Source organism: Diceros bicornis, chromosome 36, assembly GCF_020826845.1.
Source record: "Diceros bicornis minor isolate mBicDic1 chromosome 36, mDicBic1.mat.cur, whole genome shotgun sequence".
NCBI classification, from domain to species: Eukaryota; Metazoa; Chordata; class Mammalia; order Perissodactyla; family Rhinocerotidae; genus Diceros; species Diceros bicornis.
In genome coordinates, this window is record NC_080775.1 from 13,942,520 (window position 1) to 13,969,971 (window position 27,452).

General features: G+C 40.7%; 1 protein-coding gene across 1 annotated transcript in view; it reads left to right on the top strand.

Moving 5' to 3' along the window:
* The first annotated feature begins 19,814 nt into the window (after positions 1 to 19,814).
* Positions 19,815 to 27,452, top strand: part of LOC131398762 (phytanoyl-CoA dioxygenase, peroxisomal) — a 38,117-nt gene continuing 30,479 nt past the window's right edge. Inside the window, exons 1-4 of the mRNA XM_058532435.1 lie at positions 19,815 to 19,969; positions 23,204 to 23,262; positions 24,610 to 24,720; positions 25,358 to 25,526. Coding sequence (XP_058388418.1) covers positions 19,895 to 19,969; positions 23,204 to 23,262; positions 24,610 to 24,720; positions 25,358 to 25,526 — 414 coding nt within the window. The 5' untranslated portion in view covers positions 19,815 to 19,894. The remainder of the gene's footprint in view (positions 19,970 to 23,203; positions 23,263 to 24,609; positions 24,721 to 25,357; positions 25,527 to 27,452) is intronic.

The following is a 27,452-nucleotide window of genomic DNA, read 5'->3' on the forward strand; positions in this document are numbered from 1 at the left end:
TTTCTGAGGTGAGCAAATGCCTGTGGGGCCTCCCAGCACCAAACCTACAGTGATTTACCCTTGCTTAGGCAGTGTTCCCAGAGTGAGACTCTTGTCCGATAGAACAATGAAATGAATTACAGGAGAAGGAAAAGATTACATACTTGTTTACTGCTTACAAATAAAAATGCTGAGTCAACACTGCATTGTCTTCTGGAATCTCAAACTGAGCAGCGTGAACTTGTCTCCCCTGAGTGTCAACATTTGTCTCACTGACTGGGGCATTTTAAAGCTTGAACTCAGGAGTACTGATCACTGTTTCCACAGTGTGTCTTGGCAGTCGTGTGGATGAAAGGACAATGCTCAAGAACTGTTTTGGTGAAAGTATTCTCTGAGACAATTACTGAGTACAGGTGCTTCTCATGTCTCTAAAAGAGTTTAAGCTTCAACCGTGTTTTCTAAATCACATCAATCAGAGCCAGGTCACAACAAGGCCAGTTGTAACCAAGAGCAGAGAGCAGGTGAAATTGAGTTTTGGTATCATCTCCCTTGTCTCCATAGAGCCGTGTTGGTCTGCTAGGGCTGCCATAACAAAGTACCACAAAGTGGGTGGATTATAACAATAAAGATTTTCTCTCACAGTTCATGAGAGAACAGGCTTTGGACATTTGGGCCGTGCACAGAAACTGGCCAAGCAACAGGGGGACGAGTTCTCCTTTGTGATTTAAAACTTTCCTGTCCTCGCCAAGATGGCTGCTGTGAGCAAGGCCTGTGGAAATATGTTTGGACTCATACATGGGACCTGCCCGGAGACATCAGGTACCAGGATCCTGGGCTCAAATCTCAGGCTCAAAGTAGGGAGGCTAACAGATAGTTCCGTGAGAAGGAAGAAGTCAAGTACATGAACTTGACCACACTTTGTATGAGGTCAGTGCTGATAACCTTGGCCTTCATTGCAAGGAATGTTCTCAGCCCCCTCCAGTGCTATAGGTTACCAGTCTCTTGCCATCCTGTGTGGGGTCAACTCACTTTAAGTGACTTATTTTAAGTCCAGTGTTCCTGCATTTTATGAAAGGATGGGAAGGAGGGAGAATATGGGGAAAATGTCATTACTCAATTTCTTTGGAAAACAACATTTGAAATAAGTGTAATACCCATAGGTTACATTGAAAAGGGTGTACTTTTTCCTTGGAAAAGTGATGTTTAAAATTCCTGTTTTAAGAATGGCATAGTATATTATGCCTCCAAAGTGCCATTTTTCTTTTCAACTCACTTTTTTTTCCTCTTTTCCCCTTACCTTGACTCTTGTGTTTTTTTAAGTCTCCCCTTCTCTTTTGTTTTTAGTTTCTGTTTTCTCTATTTTCTTTCCTGTATAGCTCAGTAGCTTTCCTACCCTGCCGAAAGAGTTGAATCATCTGGGGATTTAAAAAATACCAATGCCTAGACCTAATGGCTAGGAAAACCTGTTAAGTCAATCTGTGGTTGGCCTGGTCATCAGTAATTATAGTAGCTCCCCAGAAGATTCTGGGGTGCAGTCAGAGGTGATGACCACAAAGCCCTGGTAAAATATCAGCCCTGTAGAAGGGCTTGCAGTTCTCTGGTAGGCCTCTCCCAGCCTTTTCTGAGGACCCTCCAACTTCCTGTCTTTAAAAAAACCTAGATCTATTTTCTGGAAATTGGCTTCAAGAGAACAACTGAACTAACTGTTGGTTCAGAGTCTGGCTAGAATGGTGCCTGCCACTTGGTGGGCCAATTAATAAAATAAAATCCATTGCCTTTTTTTGTTTGTTACTTCAACTGTGGATGCACTTGATCCTGAAGCAGCTTCTGAGTTGAGAATTATATTGTTATCCAACACTGTTGTTTCATTTTTAATCTTTAGACGCTTACCTCTTGCCACATAGGTCCTTCTTACGGGTACTTTCACATAGCACAGACATTACCAATTGTAGTGTCAAATAGCAGTTGGTGTCTTTTCATTTTATGGATATTTAAATTATCAGTCTGAACTTTTTTAAGTGTCTTGAGTGGTAATCTGGAAAGACAGAATTGGTAAGTGACAGAATGATATCCCAGTAGTAAGTTGCATGATTCCTTCAAGTCTTTGATTTGTAAAGCCTCATCTTCTGTTTCAGAGCATCTCTTTGACCCAGGACCTTTCCCAACAGTGAATTCATTTAAACAAGGCAAGTGCTTAACTCTGCATGGAAAGCACTTCGAAGACAAAAAAGAAATTTTATTTCTTTTTTTGTAACCTTCCTAATATTTACAGTAGTATCCTTAACTATATTCTTTAGGGAGAGCCAAAAAGGATACTTCCTGCAATGGAATGAGATGCTCTATATCGCAACAAGGAATTGCCTCCAAAAGGGGATTCATGTATAATACTCTTCTGTAATTCCGTATATAATTAACTACACAAATAATTTTTAAATATAATCAATAACAAAGACTTCTGTGGATGATAGTGTTTAATACATTTTATATTTTGAATAGTGATTTCAGGCCTTTTGTTTTCTTGAAATAATCAGCTATTTAGCATGATTCTGAGCATTATCCTGTCCTTTGCGCCTGTACCTTTTTGCGCACGCTTTTTGTGGTCTGTTAAAAGTCTGCAGTGCCAGGAGCTGGCCTGGTGGCGCAAGTGGTTAAGTGCATGCGCTCCGCTGCAGCGGCCCGGGATTCGCCGGTTCGGATCCTGGGCGCACACCGCCGCCCCACTTGTCAAGCCATGCTGTGGCGGCGTCCCATATAAAGTAGAGGAAGATGGGCATGGATGTTAGCTCAGGGCCAATCTTCCTCAGAAAAAAGAGGAGGACTGGCATCAGATGTTAGCTCAGGGCTGATCCTCCTCACAAAAAAAAAAAGAAAAAAAGAGGGGAAAAGTCTGCAGTGCCAACATTATAGCAGCTTGAACTTAAACTTGTTCAAATAAATATTTAATTTTTTTATTGCTCTTGTATAATCAGATGCCCCTTTTAGTATCATTTAGAAGCATTGGGGGGATTTTGGCTAAGGTACAATTTATTGGGGAAAACTAGATTTTAGTTTTATAAACCTCTTAAGTCTTTCATGGGACCTATATTTCCTTGAATTAAATTTTGTAGTTCTGGAACAAATAGGTGATCTACAAAGGTGTTTATCTGTGTTGCTTAAAAACAGAGGCTTCCTTATATTTAACCGATTAAATGATAGGCTGGATTCCTGTCATGAAGCAGAAGGACACTGACCCTCGCAAGTGTCTGCATAAGAGAAAAAAGCACCCAATCGCTGCAGGTTTCTGAAAGCTTCCTGCTTACAGGCACCAAACCCTGTGAACCCATCAACTTCTAGCCAAAGGAATCACCACTCTGGAGATGAAACCTGGAAGAGTCTTTTCCATAGACTTGCCCTCCTTCAGGAGCCCAAGGGCAGCCTTTTTGCGATTGTAACTGGAACTCAAGCAATAAGCATGGTGTGCAACACTGAGAGGTGGCTACACAACTGAAATTAACTGAACATTTTATAGGGATTTACTCTGATGTTAGTCCTCAAAAGCTACAAATCAGTGGTCTGCAAAATAAAATGTGTTGGAAGCCTCTGAGTAAGACGAACATACTGTTGAGTTATTTATTTATTTATTTTTATTTTTTTGTTGTTGTTGCAGTAACATTGGTTTATAACATTATATAAATTTCAGGTGTACATCATTATACTTCTATTTCTGCATAGATTACATCACGTTCACCACTCGAATACTAATTACAACCCATCACCACACATATATGCCTAATCACCCCTTTTGAGCTCCTCCTTCCCTGCTTCCACTCTGGTAACCACCAATCCAGTCTCTGTTTCCATGTGTTTGTTTGTTGTTGTTATTATCATCTTCTTAGGAGTGAGATCATATGGTATTTGATCTTCTCCCTCTGACTTATTTCATTTGGCATAATACCCTCAATGTCCATCCATGTTGTCACAAATTGCTGGATTTCATTGTTTCTTATGACTGAGCAGTATTCCATGTGTATATATACCACATCTTCTTCATCCGTTCGTCCCTTGATGGGCACTTAGATTGCTTCCAAGTCTTGGCTATTGTGAATAACGCTGCAATGAACACAAATGTGCATGTATCTTAATGCATTGGTGTTTTCATGTTCTTTGGATAAATACCCAGCAGTAGAATAGCGGGATCATATGGTAGTTCTAGCCTTAATTTTTTGAGGAATCTCCATACTGTTTTCCATAGTGGCTGCACCAGTTTGCACTCCCACAGCAGTGTATGAGGGTTCCCTTCACTCCACATCCTCTCCAGCACTTGTTGTTTCCTGTCTTGTTAATTATAGCCATTCTGACAAGCATGAGGTGATATCTCATTGTAGGTTTGATTTGCATTTCCCTGATAGTTAATGATGTTGAACATCTTTTCATGTGCCTGTTGGCCTTCTGCATATCTTCTCTGGAGAAATGTCTGTTCAGATCTTTTGCTCATTTTTTAATTGGGTTGTTGGTTTTTTTGTTGTTGAGCTGTATGAGCTCTTTACATATTTAGGAGATTAACCCCTTGTCAGATATATGGTTTGCAAATATCTTCTGCCAATTGTTAGGTTGTCTTTTTGTTTTGTTGATGATTTCCTTTGCTGTGCAGAAGATTTTTAGTTTGATGTAGTCCCATTTGTTTATTTTTTCTATTGTTTCTCTTGCCCTATCAGACATGGTACTTGAAAATATGTTGCTAACACTGATGTCGAAGAGCACACGTCCTATGATTTCTTCTAGAAGTTTCATGGTTTCAGGTCTTATATTCAAGTCTTTAATCCATTTTGAGTTATTTTTGTGTATGGTGTAAGGTAATGGTCTACTCTCATTGTTTTTGCATGTGGCTGTCCAGTTTTCCCAACACCATTTGTTGAAGAGACTTTCCATTCTCCATTGTATGTTCTTGGCTCCTTTGTCAAAAATTAGCTGTCCATAGATGCGTGGGATTATTTCTGGGCTCTCAATACTATTCCATTGACCTGTGTGTCTGTTTTTGTGCCAGGACCATGCTGTTTTGGTTACTATAGCTTTGTAGTATATTTTAAATCGGGGAGTGTGATATTTCCAGCTTTGTTCTTTTTTCTCAGGATTCCTTTAGCTATTCACCGTCTTTTGTTGTTCCATATAAATTTTAGGATTCTTTGCTCTATTTCTGTGAAAAATGTGGTTGGAACTTTGATAGGGATTGCATTGAATCTATTGATTGCTTTAGGAAGTACGGACTTCTTAACTATGTTAATTCTTCCAATCCAAGAGCATGGAATATCTTTTCATTTCTTTGTGTCTTAGTCAATTTCTTTCAGCAATGTTTTATAGTTTTCAGTGTACAGATCTTTCACCTCTTTGGTTAAGTTTATTCCTAGGTATTTTATTCCTATTGTTGCAATTGTAAATGGGATGGTATTCTTAATTTCTCTTTCTGCCACTTCGTTGTTAGTGTACAGAAATGCAACTAATTTTTATATATTGATTTTGTATCCTGCAACTTTACCATATTTGTTTATTACTTCTCAAAGTCTTTTGGTGGATTCTTTAGGGTTTTCTATATCAAAAATCATGTCATCTGCAAATAGTGACAGTTTCACATCTTCCTTTCCAATTTGGATCCCTTTTATTTCTTTTTTTTTCCTGATTTCTCTGGCTAGGACTTCCAATACTATGTTAAATAGGAGTGGTGAGAGTGGGCATCCTTGTCTGGTTCCTGTCCTTAGAGGGATAGCTTTCAGTTTTTCACCATTGAGGATGATATTAGCTGTGGGTTTGTCATATATGGCCTTTATTATGTTGAGGTACTTTCCTTCTATACCCATTTTAATCAGAGTTTTTATCATAAATGGATGCTGTATCTTGTCAAATGTTTTCTCTGCATCTGTTGAGATGATCATGTGATCTTTATTCTTCATTTTATTAATGTGGTGTACCACGTTGATTGATTTGCGAATGTTAAACCATCCCTGCATACCTGGAATAAATCCCACCTGATCATGGTGTATAATCTTTATAATGTATTGTTGTTTGTGATTTGATAGTATTGTGTGGAGGATTTTTACATTGATGTTCATCAGTGATATTGGCCTGTAATTCCCCTTTTTTTGTGTTGTCCTTGTCTGGTTTTGGTATCAGGGTAATGTCACCTTAGTAGAATGGGTTAGGGAGCTTCCCCCCATCCTCAACTTTTTGGAAGAGTTTGAGAAGGATAGATATTAAGTCTTCATTGAATGTTTGGTAGAATTCACCAGGGAAACCGTCTGGTCCTGGACTTTTATTCTTGGGCGTGTTTTTGATTACTGTTTCAATCTCCTTACTGGTGATTGGTTTTTTCAAATTCTCTGTTTCTTCTTGATCCAGTTTTGGAAGGTTGTATGATTCTAAGAATTTATCCATTTCTTACAGATTGTCCGATTTGTTAGCGTAAAGCTTTTCTTAGTATTCTCTTATAGTCTTGTATTTCTGAGGTGTCCGTTGTAATTTCTCCTCTTTCATTTCTGAATTTACTTATTTGAGCTTTCTCTCTTTTTTTCTTGGTGGGTCTAGCTAAAGGTTTGTCAATTTTGTTTATCTTTTCAAAGAACCAGCTCTTGGTTTTATTAATTTTTTTCTATTTTTTTTGTCTCTATTTCATTTATTTCTGCTCCTATTTTTATTATTTCCCTTCTTCTACTGATTTTGGGCTTTGTTCTTCTTTTTCCAGTTCCTTCAGCTGCATTGTTAGATTGTTTATTTGAGGTATTTCTTGTTTGTTGAGATAGGCATGTATTTCTATAAACTTCCCTCTTAGAACCACTTTTGCTGTATCTCATAAATTCTGGCATGTCGTGTTTTCATTTTCATTTGTCTCCAGGTATTTTTTGATTTCTCCTTTGATTTCTTCATTGACCCAATCGTTGTTCTGTAGCATTTTGTTTAATCTCCACATATTTCTGGCTTTTCTGATTTTCTTCCTATAGTTTATTTCTAGTTTCATGTGGTTGTGGTCAGAAAAGATGCTTGGTATTATTTACATCTTCTTAAATTTATAGAGACTTGTTTTGTGGCCTAATATGTGATCAATCCTGGAGAATGTTCCACAGCTTTTGGAAAGAATGTGTATTCTTTGGTCTTTGTATGGAATGTTCTGTATATATCTACCTGGTCCATCTGTTCTAGTGTGTCGTTTAAGGCCAGGGTTTCCTTCTTGATCTTCTGTTTGTATGATCTATCCATTGGTGTAAGTGGAGTGTTAAAGTCCCCTACTATTGTTGTATTACTGTCTATTTCTCTTTTTATGTCTGTTAATAATTACTTTCTATATTTAGGTGCTCATACGTTGTGTGCATAGATATTCACAAGTGTTTTATCCTCTTGTTGGATTGTTCCCTTGATCATTATGTAATGCCCTTCTTTGTCTCTTTTTACAGTTTTTGTTTTAAAGTCTATTTTTTCTGATATGTGTATTGCTACCCCAGCTTTCTTTTCATTGTCATTTGCATGGAGTATCTTTTCCATCCCTTCACTTTCAGTTTGTGAGTGTCTTTAGGTCTGAATTGTGTCTCTTGTATGCAGCATATATACTGGTCTTGTTTTTGTCATCCAATCAGCCACGCTATGCATTTTAATTGGAGCATTTAGTCCATTGACGTTTAAAGTAGCTATTGATAAGTATGTACTAACTGCCGTTTTTTAACTTTTTTTCCTTGGTATTTTAATAGTCCTTCTCTGTTCCTTTATTATTCTTTTACTCTCTTCCATTGTGGTTTGATGGCTTTCTTTAGTATTATGTTTGGGTTCCTTTCTCTTAGTTTTTTACATATTTATTATAGGTTACTAGTTTGTGATTAACATGGGGTCCATATACAGTAACCTACATATACAGGATTCTATATTAAGTTGATGGTCTCTTTAGTTTGACCTTTGTCTGAAAGCTCTACAATTTAACTCCCCTCATCCCACATTTTATGTTTTTGATATCATATCTAACCTCATTTTTGTGCATTTGTATCCATTACCCTATTATCACGGAAATAGATAATTTTTCCTATTTGTGGTCTTCTCTTTCTCCCTTAAATAAGTCCCTTTAACATTTCTTCTAGTACTGGTTTCTTGGTGAAAAACTCCTTTAATTTTTGCTTGTCTGGGTAACCTTTTATCTCTCCTTCCATTTTGAATAATAATCTTCCTTGGTAGAGTATTCTTGGCTGTAGGTTTCTTCCTTTTAGCACTTTAAATATATCGTGCTGCTCTCTTCTAGCCTGTAAGGTTTCTGCTGAGAAGTCAGCTGATAGCCTTATGAGGTTTCCTTTGTATGTAACTTGTCTTTCTCGTGTGGCTTTTAGGATTCTCTCTTTATCTTTAATTCTGGACATTTTAATTATGATGTGTCTTGGTGTGGGCCTCTTTGGTGCTCTTTCTCTTGTTTGGTGCTCTCTGTGATGGATGTACCTGGATGTCTGTTTCCTTCCTTAGGTTAGGGAAGTTTTCAGCTATTATTTCTTCAAATAGATTCTCTGCCCCTTTGTCTTGCTCTTCTCCTTCCGGGACACCTATAACACGGATGTTAGTGCCCTTGATGTTGTCCCAGAGGTCCCTGAGACTGTCCTCACTCTTTTTAATTCTTTTTTCTTCTACCTGTTCACCTTGGGTAATTTCTTCTAGTCTTTCGTCCAGCTCACAGATCCGTTCTTCTGTATCCTCTACTCTGCTTTTGAGTCCCTGTAGTGAATTTTTCATTTCCAGTATTGTATTCTTCATTTCTGATTGGTTCTTTTTTATATCTTCCATTTCTTTGTTGACATTCTCACTGAGTTCATCTATTCTTCTCCCCAGATCAGTGAGCATCCTTAACACTCTTAGTTTGAACTCTCTCAGGTAGGTTGCTCATTTCTGTTTCACTTAGTTCCTTTTCTGGAGTTTTGTCCTGTTCCCTTACTTGGAATGTATTCCTTCGCCTCCTCATTTTGCCTCTTTCCCTGTCCTTGTGTCTATGTGTTAGGTAGGTCAGCTACGTCTCCTGCTCTTGGAGAGGTGAACTTATATAACTGATGCCTTATGAGGCCCGACAGTGTGCTTCCCTGAGTTCTGAATGTTCCAGGAGTGACCCCATGTGGGCTACGTGTGTCCTTCCTTTGTGGCATGGTTGTTCTCCCTGTAGGTTCCCAGGAAGGCTGAGCTATGCCCCTGGCCATCTGTTGTAATGCTAAGCTGCTTGTAGTTGTTGTGGGCTCTTTAATCTCTTTATCAGGTGTGGGGAGCCCCAGCACAGTTGGATGCAAATTCTAATAGCACATTTGTGTTGCAGTATTTCCTTTAAGTGAGTAGGCCCCCAGTGTGGCAGGTTGTTAGGCTCAGCGGCTTACAGTTGCTATAAGCGCCCAGCCTTTAGGTCTCCTGTCAGCTCTCTGAGGATTGCAGCTGGGTGGCACTGGCCTCAGGCATGCGAACACCCAATTGTTTAAGGCTTTGGAAGGTGGGGCAAACCCCCTATGTGGGTCTTAGAGAACCACAAGTCTTCTGCATCTGACAAGCCCTGCCACCCACAGGTTCACACACACAGTCAACACAGTCATGCTCCATGTGTGCACCCCAACCTCCTGAAGTGGACCCAGTATCTCCAAGTTGGGAGCCCCACACACTCCAAAACCGCCCCACACTCTCCACCTGCTCCTTGCACACGCCCTGCCCCACAGAGGTGAATGCACTTGCCAGTCTGCGGAGAATCCAGGCAGCTCACTTAGCATGCCCACATGTTGCCTGAGGGCTTGTTGTTGGGTGGCTCCAGTCCCTGGCATGGGCTTCCTGCTCTGGCAGAGCTGGATTAAATTGTGCTCTAGTGGGTGGGGCAGACCCAGGGCTAGCAGGCCCCAGGAGGAACTCCAGTGGTGTCTGCCAGCTTCTGTGTCAGCACACCCACACCAGGCCACAACAATGGCTGTCGCCATTGTTGCAGTCCCTGGGGAGGTCTCTCCTCGCACCGAGATGCACTCAGAGCATATCAGGTGAGTCTCTTTTCACCAAAGCACTGTGCATCTTTCTTTCTGGCAATTTTAGGTTGCTTTTTGTAACAGGTGAGTTTGTGCCTGGGCCCTTTAAGAGCCAGTTTTAATTTTTTGTGAACCAGGTTTTCTAGGGGTACTCCCTCATGTTTTAGTAGCAAGCAAAGTCAGATACTATGCCACTCATCTCCATTGTGCTGGGTCCCAAAAATGCCCACAGCAGACACGCTCTCTGGTTCAGGTCCCCACTCCTCCAGGGAGGGCTGCATACCTTTGGGCTGCTCCCAGGCAGCCGTGAAGCACTGCAGCTTGTGAAGGAGGCACTTTTCCTCTCCAGAAGGGAATTTCTGCATCTTCCACCTCAATTAGTATTGTTGTTTGTTGCAGGGGTTTCTCTTATCCAGTTTTCAGTTCTCTCTCAGGGGTAATTTTTCCATGAGTAGTTGTAAATTGGCTGTGTCCTTGGGAGGAGGTGAGTTCAGAGTCTGCCTATGCCACCATCTTGACTTCTCTCCTGTGATCTCTGTTTAAAGTCTGCAGTGCCAACATTGCAGCAGCTCAAACTTAAACTTGTTATTCAAATAAAAATCTAATTTTTTATTTGTTCTTATATAATCAGATACCCCTTTTAGTATTGTTTTAGAAGCATTGGAAGTACAATTTATTAGGGAAAACTAGATTTCAGTTTTAAAAAACTCTTAAGACTTTCATGGGACCTATATTTTCTTGAATTATATTTTGTAGTAGTAAATCAAATAGGCAATCTATAAGGGTGTTTATCAGCATTACTTAAAAACTCAGGCTTCTTTATATTTAATCTACTAAATGATTAGGAGGGATTCCTGTCATGAAGCACAAGGGCACTGACCCCCCCAAGTGTCTGCATCAGAGAAAAACACCCCATCACTGCAGGTTTCTGAATGCTTCCTGCGCACAGGCACCAAAGCCCTGTGAACCTATCAACTTCTTGCTAATGGAAACTGCAACTCTGGAGATGAAACCTGGAAGAGGCTTTACTGTGGAGCCACCCTCCTTCAGGAGCCAGAGGGCATCCTTTCCATTGGGTAATTGGAACTCAAGCCATAAGGATGGTGTGCATTACATGAGAGGCTGCCTCACAACTGAAATTAACTGGACATTTTATAGGGATTTATACAGATGTTGGTCTTCAAAAGCTGCAAACCAGTGTTCTACAAAATAAGACGTGTTGGAAACCTCTGAGTAAGAGGAACATACTGTCGAGCTCTTTTTTTCTTTTAATATGCTAGTGATGACTGAGTCTGAACTATTTTCAATATAGATCATGTCCTGAATGCTGACGTTTTCCTTGGTAGCAGGACTACTGAAATGAAGTGATTATGCACTTGAGATCATCTTGGTGAGAATTCACATATATAAAGAGAAAATGTGTCCTTAGAGATCCATGTAATTCGTGTGATCTGAGGAGGAAGAACTGGTTTTTACGGTGGTGTTTCTCAGAGAGTTTTCCAGACCACCTGCCTTAGAATACCCTGGCAATGCTTGTCAAAGGAAGATTCCCAAGCCTCAGTGAATACAACCTGAAGAGGCTGGGCCCTGGTGGGGTCAGTAATGCCTTCAGTCAACCAGAGTTATTTGCAAAGGGATTTCAAAACTTAGCTTGTTATTTACTTGAGCTGTGTTGAAGCATATCTGGTGATTCAGTCCAGGTACAAAAATATCGTGTAAGCAATATACAATTTTCTTTTTGGCTAGTATAAATAACTTAGTATATTGTAGTCTCCAAGTTCTGCATGCCTTATGATGAATAAGTGTGAGTATTTTAAATTGTTCTGATTTTAGATGTATGAGCCAGTGTTTTTCAGTCTGAATTTAGCATTGCCTTTAAAAGAGTTATTTCTGAATTCTAAGGTTTACACTATTATTCTGTAAAGAGAGACCAGGATAGCTATACTGTGCAATCCTTTATTCTTAGAAGTAATAAAGCAAGCATAGGTATTGATGCTTTAGATACTTAACTGTCACATGTATGCATGTTCCGTGCGTGTCTGAGGATTTATGTGTATATATATCTCTTTGAGCTTCTCATTAATTCCATACGCATCCCACTCCTGTTCTAGATTAGGTAGTGGTTTTATAGACAACATAAATTTACTTTCACATTACTTTGTACCTTTCCTCATTAAAAATCCACATATGAACCATAAAATTATTAAACGTGCTAGAATCCACAAGGCAAACTAAGAGTTTCAAAGTCTTATTCTTAAAAGTGGAACGTGGGAATAGAAGTTTGCACCTGGTTATGTGCCATGTCTTGGGTGGGAAAGGGAGTGGGTGGACTGGACAGGCTTCATCAAGTAAGACAATCGGTAACACAGGTGTTCACAGGGTCCAGATGCGTTCAAGTATTGCTGGAATGCAAGCTTGCTATTGATGCCAAGGGCTTTGGTTAGTCAGTGAACACTGGCTAAATAGGTCTTAGACCTGTGTTCTGTAGGGTTTCCTCTATTTCGCAGTCTTAAATATTTGACCCCAACTCTGAATACAAGGCTGATGTTTCCAGTGGGTTTTGATTGTTCTTGCTAGCCCTGCTGCCTTTGGAGGGAGTTTTATGCTTGGAAGAATGGTATAGGATGAAACACATCAAAACTTCATGGAAAGAAAGAGAAAATTCACTATACCAATGATCTGATTGCAGAAAAGCCAACGTATTTTCTACTCACTGTATTTCAAAAACATAAACATATGCACAGATAGATATGGAGGTCTATCATATGTTATTTTGATAATTATCAATGATGGAGTCCTATATTTTGCCTAGTTCTTAGAGCAGACTTGTTTAATATTGGTGTTTGGAACATAGCCCTGATTTGTTCCATTTTCAAAAATTATACTATTTGAGCCCTCTTGTTTTTATTTTTTACTTAAAAGCTAGATTTTATTTCCGGCACATTAAGAAATAATACAAAGAGTGATCAGAAAGACATATAAATAATGTCTCAAAGTTTAGAATAAGACAATTTACCTGGACAACTTTAAATGTTATAAAACTAAGCAGCCATTGTCCACCTACAACTGATAAAACCAGTCCAGTAAATCCACTTTCATGAAGGGGTTTTGAGGTGTTTAAACTCCAGGTGACACTTATTTCTTTCTCCAACTTTTTTTTGAAAAATTCTAAACAGAAAATTTGAAGAAATAGTAGAATAGATTCTTCTAGAAAGGAAAGGTTGTTGATATTTTACCAAACTTCCTTTCTCTCTGCTTATAACATGTGTAGCATCTGTACGTGTACATACACAGTCTTTTTTCTGTTTTGGCTGAGCCACTCACAGAAGGAAATTGCAGACACTGTGACACTGTCAAGTCGCAGGTGGAGGACATCCACACTATAACAGCATGTACTTTCCTCAGGTAATCAGATTGCTTTGCATGTAGCCATAGTGTTTTCATGGCAGTTTTTAAAGCTGTAAAGGAAAAATGAATGAGGATTTGCAGAATATAAAATAATTGAGATGAGGAAAAATAAGAGAAGCATCAAATGAGAGATGGGGCTCTAATACTTGGCATGTACTCTATATATTGTTGCGCAACTTATTTCTTTTCGCCTAATACATCCTGGACATAATTTCCTGTCATATTTTATGATAGGAACACCCCCACTCATTTTCACTCTTAGGTAGTATTCCACTGTATGGCCGTAGGATACTCAGTCATTGAAATGTAGGCAGATATTGAGGATGGTTCCAATTGTCTCCAGTTCTCTCTCCTTGAGTTTTGTTGAAGGCTAATCCTTGAAATGTTGAGAACCTAAATATTGTACTTCCAGACCCTAAGAAGATTTGAGGATTTTCTGAAGTAGCTATTTATGTAGCCCTCCATGGCAGTCAGCCAGAGTTCATTTCCATTCTAGACAAAAAGTATTGGCTCAGACACAGTGCACTTTAAATCTATTCACAGTAATTGCTTACATGCCCCTCCTAAGTGGGGCCAGCAGGGAGGAAGATATCTCCACCACCTGCTGCCCTGCCCTGTGCACACAGTGACCCTGAACCACCAGGCAGATTGTCGCATAATCTGTTTTTCTGTGGGGCAAGAATAAGCTAGCAGATTATAGTGATATTTTAGAGAAACATCTAATCATCAAATACTTGAATCACAAAACAGCAGGGAAATTCTGGATATGACACATCTTGTAAGGACCTTTCCCTCCCCTGGTTCATAGTATTTCTCTCTGACCCACCAGCTTCTGGAGTCCCACTGTTTTACCCTTTAACTCCATTCCCAGTTCTCAGAGGTTGGGCCCTTGCACCAGTCTCTTGAATTCTCTCAGGGCCACCATTACCGTCACTTCCCTGTCACTGGTGTCCTCAAGGGTCACAGGTGTGGGGTGGCAGCATTACACAGCACCCATTTGGACACATGGACCCCTAATTCCTGCATGAATGTGAGTTGCCCAATTCATATGTTCTATGGCATTTTGAAGGTAAATTTTTCTTTTGTTGAGCCAGGAATATTTCAGAGTTTCTTTATTGCTATAGTATAGCTTAAACTACCCTAATACAGAAATCAACAGTCAATCACAGAAATGTAATTGCCAATGTATATATAAAAATATGTTCAATCTCACTAGACTGGCAAATTAAAACAACAATATGAATTCTTTTTTTTAAACCCACTAAATGGCAAAGATTTTTAAATGGATCAAGTCCAGCATTTTTTTTTTAATCAATGCACATAATCACTGTCAAATAGTTGAAACACACAATGAAAATTTTTTAACTTATTTGTAACTCTGTGAAGAAGAATGGTAGTCGCCAGGGGTCAGGGGGTGAGGGAAATGCAGATGCTGATCAAAGTTACAAACTTTCATTTATAAGATGAATAACTTCTGAGGGTGTAATGTACAGCATGGTGACTACAGTTAATAATAATGTATCTTGAAATTTGCTAAGAGAGTAAGTCTTAAGCATTCTCACCACACACACACACAAAGATAAGGATGTGGGATGATGATTGTTAATTAACTGGATTGTGGTCACTATTTCACAATTATAGGTATAGCACATCATCAGGTTGTACACTTTAAGTGTGTACAGTTTTATTTTTCAATTTTCCCTCAATAAAGCTGGGGAGAAAAATAAAGTAAAATAATCTGTAACTCTATATCCCAGGAAATCATGTTTTTTAGAATATTTATTGATGGTAAAATGCTTCTGTTATAATATAAGATGAAAAAATTACTCATTTTGTAAAACATATTTGTATATATCCCAATCATATATGGAATAAATAACAATATATGGAATTTTAACAGTGATTTTCTCCTGGAGAGCATGAGCATGAGTGAATTTTAGTTTTTTAAAAATTGTTTCTATATTTTCATTTTTTCTACAGTACATATATATTATATTCCATCACAAAACATCAAACCTTTTAAATATATATTCATTTATTATATACATTTAAATACATACTTTAATATGATTAAAGCCAAAATGGAATATATATGAATCGCCAGGGAAGTGTTACCAAACACAAACACAGGTTCACTTACCCACTGCACAGTAGAGCCAATAACTGGAATGTCTGGCTTGTGGAAAGGATAGAGATTTACTCTTGACAGTCAGCCAGACGTGGATATGGGAGTTAGAACTCAGATCCCCCTCCTTGAAAGGAAAAAGGTAGGGGATTTTATCTGGGGTTTTAGGTAGAGGAGGGAGAGCATGTGCTGGTGTTTTAGGTGGGGGAGGGGAGAATGTGGTCTTGCTGGCTGGCACTGTCCCATCAGCCTGCATTTGGCCCCAAAGACTGAATTTCCTTTCCTTTGACTGTCTGGACTTCTCTGGTTAGTTTTCATCTTCAGCCGGTGTTTCACTTTGTGAGGCTCAATCTTGATGTCTTTACCTTGACTTCCTGGGAAAGACAGCTCACTCACTAAGGAGGGACAGAAAGATCTGGTTAGTTTTAAACAACAGTTGATTGTGCTGAATACGCACAACTGCAGTTAGCGAAGTTCATCTCAAAGTTTACGCTCTGGGGAAGAATATTTCACTTCTTTATGCTCGGATTCAGCAGCACAAAATTTCCAGGGAGACTGATAGGTCCCTTTCTTTCTTCACTCTTGGGCAATTTAGCGTTCCCCCAGAAACTCCTCTTCCCCCAGCAGTGTCTCTGGTTCCGCCTCTCTCTCTCCCCTCTGGCCACACTCACTCCCTGTTGAGAAATTCCTCCTGCAAATGGCTAAGCCCTTTCCAGGCACTTACTCTCTTTCTCTCCAACTAGATTGTGAACTCTTTGCTAACATGAATGATTGCTTGCACACCTTTCTATATTTCTCTGGAATTTTGTAGACTGCCCTGCACAAAATAGGCACTCACAAAGTATCTAAATGTTTTTTTGTTTATTTTATCTTCATGTCACACTATATAAGTTACCCTGGTCCCCTTGAGATTTCTCAATCCAAACAATTCCATTAATGATCATTATGTCTGTTCACCTTCTTCCAGATACATATATATTTCAGTCTAGTTCCTGCTGAAAGATTACAATTTCTTTTACCACACATTGTCGCAAATCTTCCGACTTCAAATAATTTTGCTTGACATTGGAAATGGAATTTTAGAAAATAATCTTGCAACTCTTTGTCTGGAGATAATTCATAGAAAGTTTGTCTTATAACTACAACACACAACTTAGTTATGTTTGTGCCCCTAGAAGTATCTTTATCCTCTTTGCCTTAGATTATTTTCGTAAGAGAAGACCATGATCTTTAAGGAACAGACTCTGCAATTGTAACTTAAATCTAAAGGAATGAAAATGAGTGGAGCATGTGTCTTTGAGTGTGTGTTTTCTTTCTTTTTTTTTTTCCTTTACTCTTTGCCTCATATTTACCACAAAATACCAGAGATCAGTGGTTCTCAACAGGATGGAAGTGGGGGTAGTGATATATCAAAGTCACCTAGAGAGATTTTTCTTTGGTTTAAGCTCACTCAGAAAATCCAGGTTGAGCTCACCTTGAGATCCTTAACTGAATCATATCTGCCAAGACTCTTTTTCCAAACAAGGTCACATTCCCCCTTTCCAGGGATTGAGATGAAGACATATATTTTCTTAGGGAGATCATGATTTATTGGAAGGGAGATCAGGAATTTTGTTTCAGATGTCTGTTAGCAATCCTAGTAATGATGTGAAGCAGGCAATTGGATACTCAGAGTCTGGAATTTGTTGGAGAGTCCAACAGAGGTATAAATTGGGATCATCAGTTTACACAAGAAACTTAAAGCCATGAGACTGGAGGAGATTACAGGAAAAATTTATAAAAAAGAGATGTCCAAGGACTGAATTAGGAGCCCGAAGGAGGAGGAAGAACCAGCAAGGAAGCTGAGAAGAAGCAGGCAGTGAGGTCATTTCATGTTTCACTGGCTCCAAGGCTGCTCAGGCTCCAACAAGTTCTGAAGTGAGAATTGGATGTTCCACATGGTGATCACTGGGGTGAAGTTAACAGGAGCAGTTCCAGAGAAATGATGAGGGAAAAAGTATTACGGGCTTCCTAAGAAAGTGAGAAGAGAAAAATTGGAGACAGCGAATTTATACAATTTTTTCAAGTTTTGCTGCAAAAATATGGAGACATTTGGCAGTGATAACTGGAAGAAGTGGCATCAATGGAGGGCTTTCATAAGATAGAAGAAATATCAGCATTCTTGTATGTTTATGGGGGGAAAAGATCCAACAAAGATGGAGAAGGAGAGGAGAATTTCTGGAACTTGTTCTAGAATAGTCAAAATAGGATGGGGGTTAACGCTCAAGGAGAGGTCTGGCTTTTGCTGGGAGCATTCCTTCTATAGTAGATGAGGAAGCCAGGAATGGGCAGAGCTGCTGGTTTATGGCAAATCTGCTTGCTTCTGTTTGGTGCATGAGTATATTAGTGAACCTAAAACTTTCTACCAAATTACCTGTCCTACAGTCATACCTGTTCTCAGAAAGGAATGGCATTTTTGAATCTGGAATTGATTACAATTTCTCATTCATATAATGAAGTTTTCTTGAGTGTACACAACACTTGAAGAATTTAACCCAAGGTTTTCTTAGGTCATACTATTTTTCCTTAGCTGCTCAAATATGGGTATTATTGAAGAAACATTTTCTTTAACTTGTCATACATTTGGGGAAAACTCTTACTTAGATGAGTATGAAAATTGCTGTGTTTCAACATTTGTCTTCAAGTTAATTTCAATATTTTGGTAAACCAAGCACATTGCATGAAGAGGAAAGAAAAGATAATTTTGAAGTAATATTTGATATTTCAACTTTATTTAGAAATGAACAAATACTAAACACTGAAGGAGAAAGAAATTGTCATTCCTGTGAGAATGTTTACGTTCCGTTAATGTTGTTTCAATAGTTCTAAATTTTTTAAAATTTTAATAACAGAATTACTAAAGATGTCTACTTAGGGCATTTCCAAATACTCTGAATTCCTATTTTAAAAAACCAGCAACATTCCTCAAATGACTTCATTACTTAAGGAGGAATTATTGTTTGAATTCCCCAGGGGCTCTTCAACCAAAAATCTTAAACCCAGCATCCCTCTAATGGTAAAAGGCAGATAACAAATGGAAGCATTTCCTTCATCTCTTATAATAATCACAAACTTGAATACATCCTTTGTATAAATGGCTTATGGTGGAGAGGGCAGGTATTTTCACACATTTGTAAAATGAAGGTATTTTAGGGGGGCCTTTGATATACAGCTGTAGATAGTGTCATCTCCTTCATATTTCTTATTGGTCTGGAAAGCCAATAACTTTCAGGGCCTGTGAGGGTAAAGATCCTGATCATTAAATAATTCGGGTGTCAGTGAACTGAATTCACATTTCCAGTTACTTTCTTTCTCCTCCCCCCTCCGAAGTCCCCGCTTCTCATCAGGCGAGGGCCGTCAGGAGATGCCTAGTAGTCTGTTCCCGTTGCAGTAGGGCTTTCCTCAGAAACAGAAAGGTGATTCCCCTTCCTGTACCTGTCAATGGCCAGACACTTCATTTTAAACTCTGAGAAACAGCAGTGCTTCTCCTGAAAACCCCGGATGGGGCTTCTCAGGGGTCATACATCTAATACACCTAATACACTCTTTTTATTTTTTATTTTTTAGTGAGGAAGATCAGCCCTGAGCTAACATCCATGCTAATCCTCCTCTTTTTGCTGAGGAAGACCGGCTTTGAGCTAACATCTATTGCCAATCCTCCTTTTTTGTTCCCCAAAGCCCCAGTAGATAGTTGTATGTCATGGTTGCACATCCTTCTAGTTGCTGTACGTGGGACGAGGCCTCAGCATGGCCGGAGAAGCGGTGCATCGGTGGGGTGCGCGTCTGGGGTTCGAACCCGGTCCGCCAGTAGCAGAGCCCGCGCACTTAACCGCTAAGCCACAGGGCGGCCCTAATACACTCTTTTTAAATGACCAACCAAACTGTTTCTAATATTCCAGATTGGACTCCCACTAAACTGAACGCCTCTTTTGAACAGCACATGTTACTTTCTAGGGCTGAACATTAAAATTTTTATTCCTTCAGCAGCTTAGTGGAAGAAACAGTCATGTGAAATAAAATGAACTGAAACTACGCAGTTAAGAGTGCGGGTCACGATCCGGCTCAAGTTCTTACCCAGTCTCCGAGCCCTTCTTGAGCAGGTTTCCTGCACTTTGCGGCAGGGATGATCTTTGCGACGGTTTGGAAGGAAGTCCGCAGGGTCCCAGGGCCCGGCGCGTGCGCAATGCGGGCTGAGGGGGCGTGACCAGGCGTGACCTGATCCCCACCAGCCCAGACGCGCTTCCCGGGAGCCCCGCGCCCTTGGCCGGCCGGGTCCGCTGGTCGCCCCTCCCGCCGCCTGGAGGCAGGGCGGCCGGCAGGCTTAAGTGGGGCCGAGGCGGGGCGCACTGGTGTCCTCGCCGCGGTCATGGACCAGGCCCGCGCTGCCGCCCGCCTGCGCGTCCTGCGGGGCCACCTCGGCCGCCGCTCGGCCGGGGCCGCCGTATCCTTTGCGCCGCGCGGGGCTCGGGCTGCAAGGGGCGCCGCCGCCTCGGTCTCCGGCCCCTGGTGACCCCGGCCGGGGTGGTGGCCTCCAGGGCGCATCGCACAGCCGCCACGGCCGTTCGGCGGCCCCCAGGGCCCCAGGGGGACCTGGCCGCAGTGGCGGAAGGGGCGTCCCTCCACACTCCGGGTCCTCTTACGGCCTCTGCTCCCCGGCTTTGTGAGCGGAGGGTGGGGAGTCTTTACCAGCAGGGTCTGCCCTCAGCTACCGTGTCATTTTCGGCACTCGGCCGCATGTGACTTCCGCGGCGGCCAGGAGACCTAGAAATGTCTGGAAATGTCAAAGCCCAGTCGCGCTGGACGCCGGAGCGCGGAGCTGCCCGCAGGAGCCACGGCAGGCGGGCGGGCAGCGGGGTCCTCTGGGGTGGACGCGGGCCGGCTCTGCAGGGGGCGCCGGGCGCCATGCGCGCCCCCGTCTTCCCTTCTCCAAGGGCGCTCCGTGTGAGGGGCCCCCGGGTGCCTGCGGACCCCACGGGAGTTGACACCGCCTCTGCGAAAGGACTTGGTGCCCTGTGTCCGCCTCCGCAGTTGCCCTTCAGAAGTGAATCCCGAGGGAACGTGTGCTGCCGGTCGGACCAGAGAGATGGCACTGTGTGGCAGAGAAGTCAAACTGCTTTGTAGAATTGTTTTTGCTGCTCAGAGAAAGTTTCTCCTTCAGGGCAGACTTGATGCTCGGTAGGACACTCTGCCTGGGATTTTTCCATAAGCGACCTGGTTAGCCTCTGTTCTGTATTTAGGATCCTGAAATCTCTCCTAAGATGATGATACAGCTGTTTCTTTTATTTTCACCATTGCTCTGCTGGCTGATTCTGAGAAGAGATATATCAGAACCACTGAAAGTTTAAATCTCGTCCATAGACTGATAAAGGGAACCCAGGTGATTAGGGAATCTCATTTCCAGGTGAGGAATCTGAAATTGAGGCAAAGAGAGATGACAACTGTGGACCAAGGTCGTTTAACTAAAGCAGTGGTTGTCAGAGTGTTGTCACCAGACTAGCACCATCAACATCACCTGGGAACTTGTTAGAAATGCAGATTCTCGGGTAAATCTCAGACCTCAGGAATCAAAACAACTGGGGCAGCAGCCAGCAATCTGTTCTCACTTGTTTCTGATACCTGCTCAGTTGTGCAGCCACCCATACACTGGGACTAGATATAACTAGAACTAGAAATTAAGGTCTCCTGGTCCAGGGTGTTACTACTTTTAAATTTGATATCTGATCCTGGTGGTTCTTGTTGTAATAGTATGGAGGTCAGAACTTAGTTTTTTCATCTGTGTTTACTAGAACAGCACTATCCAGTACAACTTTCTGTGATGGTGGAAACCTTCTGTACCAGCACTGTACAATACTGTAGATACTAGCGATAAGGGCCTATGGAGCTCCTGAAATATGAGGAGTGCCACTGACGGACTGGAGTTTTCATTAAATTCATTTCAGGTTTTTTGTGTGTGTGTGTGAGGAAGATCAGCCCTGAGCTATCATCTGTGCTAATCCTCCTCTTTTCGCTGAGGAAGACGGGCTCTGTGCTAACATCTATTGCCAATCTTCCTCCTTTTTTACCCCAAAGTCCCAGTAGATAGTTGTATGTCATAGTTGCACATCCTTCTAGTTGCTGTATGTGGGCTGCCGCCACATTGTGGCCTGACAAGCCGTGCGTCGGTGCGTGACCGGGTCCGAACTGGGCCGCCGGTAGTGCAGTGCACGCACTTAACCGCTAAGCCGTGGGGCTGGCCCAAATTCATTTCAGTTTAAGTAGATGTGGCCAGTGGCTCTGGTGTGGACAGCTCTGCCTTGATTTTCAGTGAATGTGTGTGTAGTTCAGGCTTAAATAGACTACTGGAAATTTCGTGACACTTTCTTCCCAACCCTAACTGGTTTTGAGGAAACATGGATTCTGGAATAAGGAATAATTTTTGAACTACAAAACATAATGCAGTTTTTAAATGCAGGTAAGCACGAAGAGGAAAACAAATATGACCCATATTTCACCACTCACAGATCAATATTGGTAAAATATTTGTGTGTTTCTCTTGCATGCATTTACATGATTACATAACTAAGACTATGCTGTTTGTACAGCTTTTTGCATCCCTTGTTTCATGTTTACTAGTATTATGTAGTAAACTTTTACTACTTTATATAGTAAAGGCAGTAAACATTTATTAACTTTATATAGTAAACATTTCCACATCATTAAAACTATTCTTCAAGAACAACAAAATCAACAATGAAAACCATAGTGCTGGAGAGGTGGAGAGAAGAAAAGAACCTTGGACTGTGAGGTCAACATCCGGAATGTCCAGGTGACCGTATTGTGCTGAGACAAGTTGAAGAAGATCATTAAGCTCTCTGCCTCGGGGAAAACAGACAGTAGCTAGTAACTCTGTCTCCTGGGCTGCCTTTCTCCTTGACTATTATATTATCCCCAATTATATAGAGACATCATTTAAAAACTGATAACGTGTTGATGAGAAGTGACATTCTGAAAGTAACTCTTTAAGCTAAAGAAACAATGAAAAACATGAGAAGAAAAAAGAATCGACATGCTAAATCAATAATCTGTGATTACTGGATAGAAGAGAAAATTAGAGTTTGTACTTCTGTAAGATACTCAACTGTGTGGATCATGCTTTTCTTGGAGTCATTGTTTATAAACATTTTTTTTTCATGACCAGCCGAACTTTTTCTTATATTTTGGACTGGACTCCCACTAAATTACATGCCTCTTTTGAATAGCTCATGTTTCTCCTTTCTTCTAGAATTGTACTTTTCCATTTGTATTCATTCAGTCCATTAGTGAAAGAAGTAATCACATGGAATAGAATAGACGGAAGCTATGAAGTAAAGAGTGTGGTCAAGTCTCGGCTCAGTCATTTTCTGCTGGGTGACCTTGGACCAGTTGCTGAGCCTTCCAAGACTAGGTTTCCTGCTCTGTGCAGCAGGAATGATAACAAAGCTCTTGGCTTCCAGCCACCTCCTCAGGCTACTGTGAAAATGAAATGGAGCCATGTCAGCGGCAGTGCAGAACTGTCAGGGGTTATGTGTGTACGCAGTCTGCTTGATGTCCATTTAGGACCCGTCTTCCCTTGTGAGAGCCAATCCAGGACAGACTGTTGTTTCTGGAGAAGACTGACTCCTAAATTTTACCTTATTTGCCTTAATTCACATCCCAGGTAGCTCACCCCACTTCAGGGACTGTTCCTCCTGCCAGTTTCCATCCTCAACAATTCCAGTAAGTAGATCTAATTTTAATTTTTAACCATTCAATGTATATAAAGGTTTTTCTAGTTGTAACTGGGATATAAAATACAGCATACCATGTTGCCTGATGAGGATTCATTATACATTCCTCCATTTACAGGACTTGTTTTAATTATAACAATTGTGGAAAATTTTGATGACCCTGACTTTAATTGTCTATATGTATTTTAAAATTCAGAAAGGAGAAAAAATATCAAAAAGTGCATAATGTGATTTTTTAAATTCATGCACCATATATCTCATTTAAATTAGCCTGAAGTTTGGCCATATGGATATATTAGGTAGCGTCTTGGTTTGTCTCAAATTTCCTTTAAAGGAGAGTACTTGATCTCCATGGAACGTTCTCATAGAGTCACACTTCCCACCTAGAAGAATGGACTGAGTGATTTGAGTGGGTGCGTCCTCTGTACACTTATTTGGATTTTGTTACTTTGATTTTTTTCTGAGAATGCATGAACTAGACAATGAAGAACATAAAATTTATTGCATTTGTATCCCATTTGAAAAAAATCATACATATTAATAATAGAAAAAGTTTTAAAATCAGAGAAATAGAAGGAATTTTTAAAAATCATCTACGGGGGTCGGCCCCATGGCTTAGCGGTTAGGTGTGCATGCTCCGCTACTGGGGGCCCGGGTTTGGATCCCTGGTGCCCACCGATGTGCCACTTGTCAGGCCATGCTGAGGCGGCGTACCACATACAGCAACTAGCAGGATGTGCAACTATGACATACAACTATCTACTGGGGCTTTGGGGAGATAAAGGGGGAAAAAAAAAAGAGGAGGATTGGTGACAGGTGTTAGCTCAGGGCCAGTCTTCCTCAGCAAAAAGAGGAGGATTGGCATGGATGTTAGCTCAGGGCGGATCTTCCTCACACACACAAACAAAAAATCATCTATAATTTTGTTATATAAGGGTAATCACTGTTAAAAATATCTTTTGTTGTATTTCTTAGCAGTCTTTTTATTTATTTATTTTTTTTTACAAATAATGTCTTGGTTTAACATAATTGTAATCATACTTTCCTACAATAAATGTTCATGCTATTATATGATCTTCTTTTTTAATTCCTGAGTCATATCCCATTGAGTGGATATGATATAATTAGTTAATTATGCTTCAATTAATGCACTTTTTTCGGTGACAATAATTAATATTTTGAACTAAAGCTTTTAAATGTTTTTCAGATTTTGTCCTGAGGGTAGTCCTCCCAATGGAAATGCTGAGTGGAAGAATATGAACATTTCACAGGTTTAACATATGTTTAGATTGTGATTTTTTAATTGGACTTATTAGAGATTTTGTTTCTCCTCTAGGTACACTCAGGAGAATAGTGTTCTGACCCTAGAACAGAGAAAATTTTATGAAGAAAATGGGTTTCTCGTAATTAAAAATCTGGTATCTGATGCTGATATTGAACGCTTTAGGTATGGTAACGCTATTGGTTATTTTACAGAAATATGTGTTTTATGTATGTAATGGACACAGGAGAAAGACTAACCTCTGCAAGTTCAGATATTTATCAGTGATCTGGTTCATTAGGAAGTGGTTGGGAACGTGGGCTCTGGAGCCAGACTGGCTGGCTTCAATCTGACCCCCACCAGTAAACTTTGAGTGTCCTGGGCAATTTACTGAACCTGTCCCTACCTCTGTTTGCTTATCTGTAAAATGAGGATAATGATAGCACTTCCGTCCAAGAGTTGTTGTTAGGACTAAATAAGGTAAAATAGAGAGAGAGTACTTGAGCAGGGCAGGGCACGTGGAACGTGCTGTGGAAGTATTTGCTATGATTTTCAGATGTAACCAAATCACACTACTCCCCCGTGGTGTGCTAAGCTAAGGGCTATCTGAACTCGGCTGGTGAGCTGCAGCCTCACAGTTGGGAGCCCAGGACTTCTCAGTTGGCCTTTTTCTCCTCCTTCTCTTCAGAAGTGTTCAACATGGGGTTGGAGGCCAACTTAGGGCAGAGAAACTATCTCCAAATCTTTGCATCTTTCCACAGAACAAGGCCAGGCAGGTGCTTAGAGCCGGTGGAATGACATTATTGCCAATTTAATTTTCTAGGAACGAGTTTGAAAGAATCTGCAGAGAGGAGGTGAAACCAATGGGATTAATGGTAATGAGAGATGTGACCATTGCAAAATCAGAGTATGTTCCAAGTGAACAAACGATTACAAAGGTCCAAGATTTCCAAGAAGATGAGGAACTCTTCAGATACTGCACTCTCCCTGAGGTTCAAGACCTTCCTGTGTTTTCTTTCTCTTTAAGTTATAGGCCATGTGCATGCCTGTCTCTGAAAGCGGCTGTTTTTACTTGATCTATCTCCTTTTTCTTTGGCCCTGGAGCAGTGGTTCTCAATTGGAGGTGGACATTTGTGATGCCTGCAGACATGTTTGCTTGTCACACAGTAGGGACAGTGTTCTACTGGCTTCTAGTGGTAGAGGCCACGGATATTACTACTGGGGTCCAGGGAACCTATAATGTACAGAACAGCCCCCTCCTCAGATAATGACTTACCCAGCCCCAGATGTCAACAGTGAGAACGCCTGCTCTCGCGTTTGCTAATTTACTTTGGTTAAAAAGGGCGGAAATTCTATGTTAAGGAGAGAGAGAAACTTTCTCATGCTCCATACAGTGTATCAACAAGGATGAAACTGCTGAGGCCATTCATTGTAAATTCATTTGTTTTTTCTGTTTGTTTTATGAATCTGTTCAGCAGAGGTCTGAGTTTGTTTTTAAAGGTAAAATAGTTTTTAAAAAAAATTATTAGTCCTTAATAGTAATTCATATTTATGAAAATATCCAAGTAGTACAGAAGAGCATAAAATGAAAAGTAAAGTCTCCCATCACCAGCCCCACTCACTGTTCAGCTTTTTTAGAGTATTCAGCTAGAATTATTTCATGTATATGCAAGCCTACTTGTATACACTGTTTTTCTGTAATATGGGAACATCCTGGTTGTTACCTTGTTTTTTCCACTTATAGTAAATCTTAGAGATCTTTCCATATCAGTATCTACGCATCTACTTCATACTTTTTAAACTACGGTATAGTATTCCATTGCATAAATGTACCACAGCTTAGGAACCTTTTATTTAGAATGGTTTTTAAAGGACACTTGGCATATAGCGCTTATTAGAAGTTATAACCCTAAGTGCTGTTAGGAATGTGACTCATGAAGAAGACTGTACAGTAAACCACCTGTGGCATCCAGCACCTTGGGTTGGGATGAAAGGGGAAGTGGCCCCTCTGAACCATCCATTCTCGCAACCTCAAGTCCTGTTCTGGACGTGGGAGCTGTGTGGGTGGATCAAGGATGAAAAGCTTGAGGTTAGAGGCGTTTGTGGGTGATGAAGCGCTATCGGGACTTGCACATTTCCTACATCTCAAAATTGTGAACCATGTATCTGGTAGTTCATGCAATGATTTTAGGAGAGATGCATTATTTTAATAGGTATTTATTTTTATGTGTATTGGAAACAATAACTGGCACATCAAGCCCATGATTTTATGAATATTATTAATCAGGATAAGAGTCAGCAAAAGAAGTGAATTAATATAATTTCGGGAATTTATTGGCTAAAGATATTGGGAAATTCTGCAAAGTGTGGCAGAACTGGTGAGGATGGCTCTTGAATGACTGAGGTTTAGAAAATACCAGCCTATGTGAACACCAGAAAGTGACAGGCTGTATAAAAACACAAGTATGAGGCCTGACTCTTAGGATATTCGCAACATTTGAAGTTTTTCGTGCTCAAATTACCAATATTCCTCAGACACAAGAGATCAAATAGCGAGAAAGCAGTAGAATGTGCTTCATTTTTTGGAGTCAGACAGAAATGGAGTTTAAAGACCATCTTTTTCATTTAACTGGCTCTGCCAAGTTGGGCAACCTACTACTAAGGCTAATATGTGGGGTGCTCATTTAAAGGATTATTAATTAGCGAGGGCGTTATTTTTCAGGGATTATTGTGAGAGTTAAATGGCCTGATGTAAGCCCCTGGCAGGTGGTGGGCATAGAATGTCGATTCCTTCTGCTTTTCTCCTGTCCCTTGCTGGGTTAGACGCAGGAGCAGTACCCGAGCTGCCAGACCCTGTGACTAATTCAGCCCTCGCTGTCACCGCTCTCATTACAGCTTCTTCTTCACAGCACATGCCT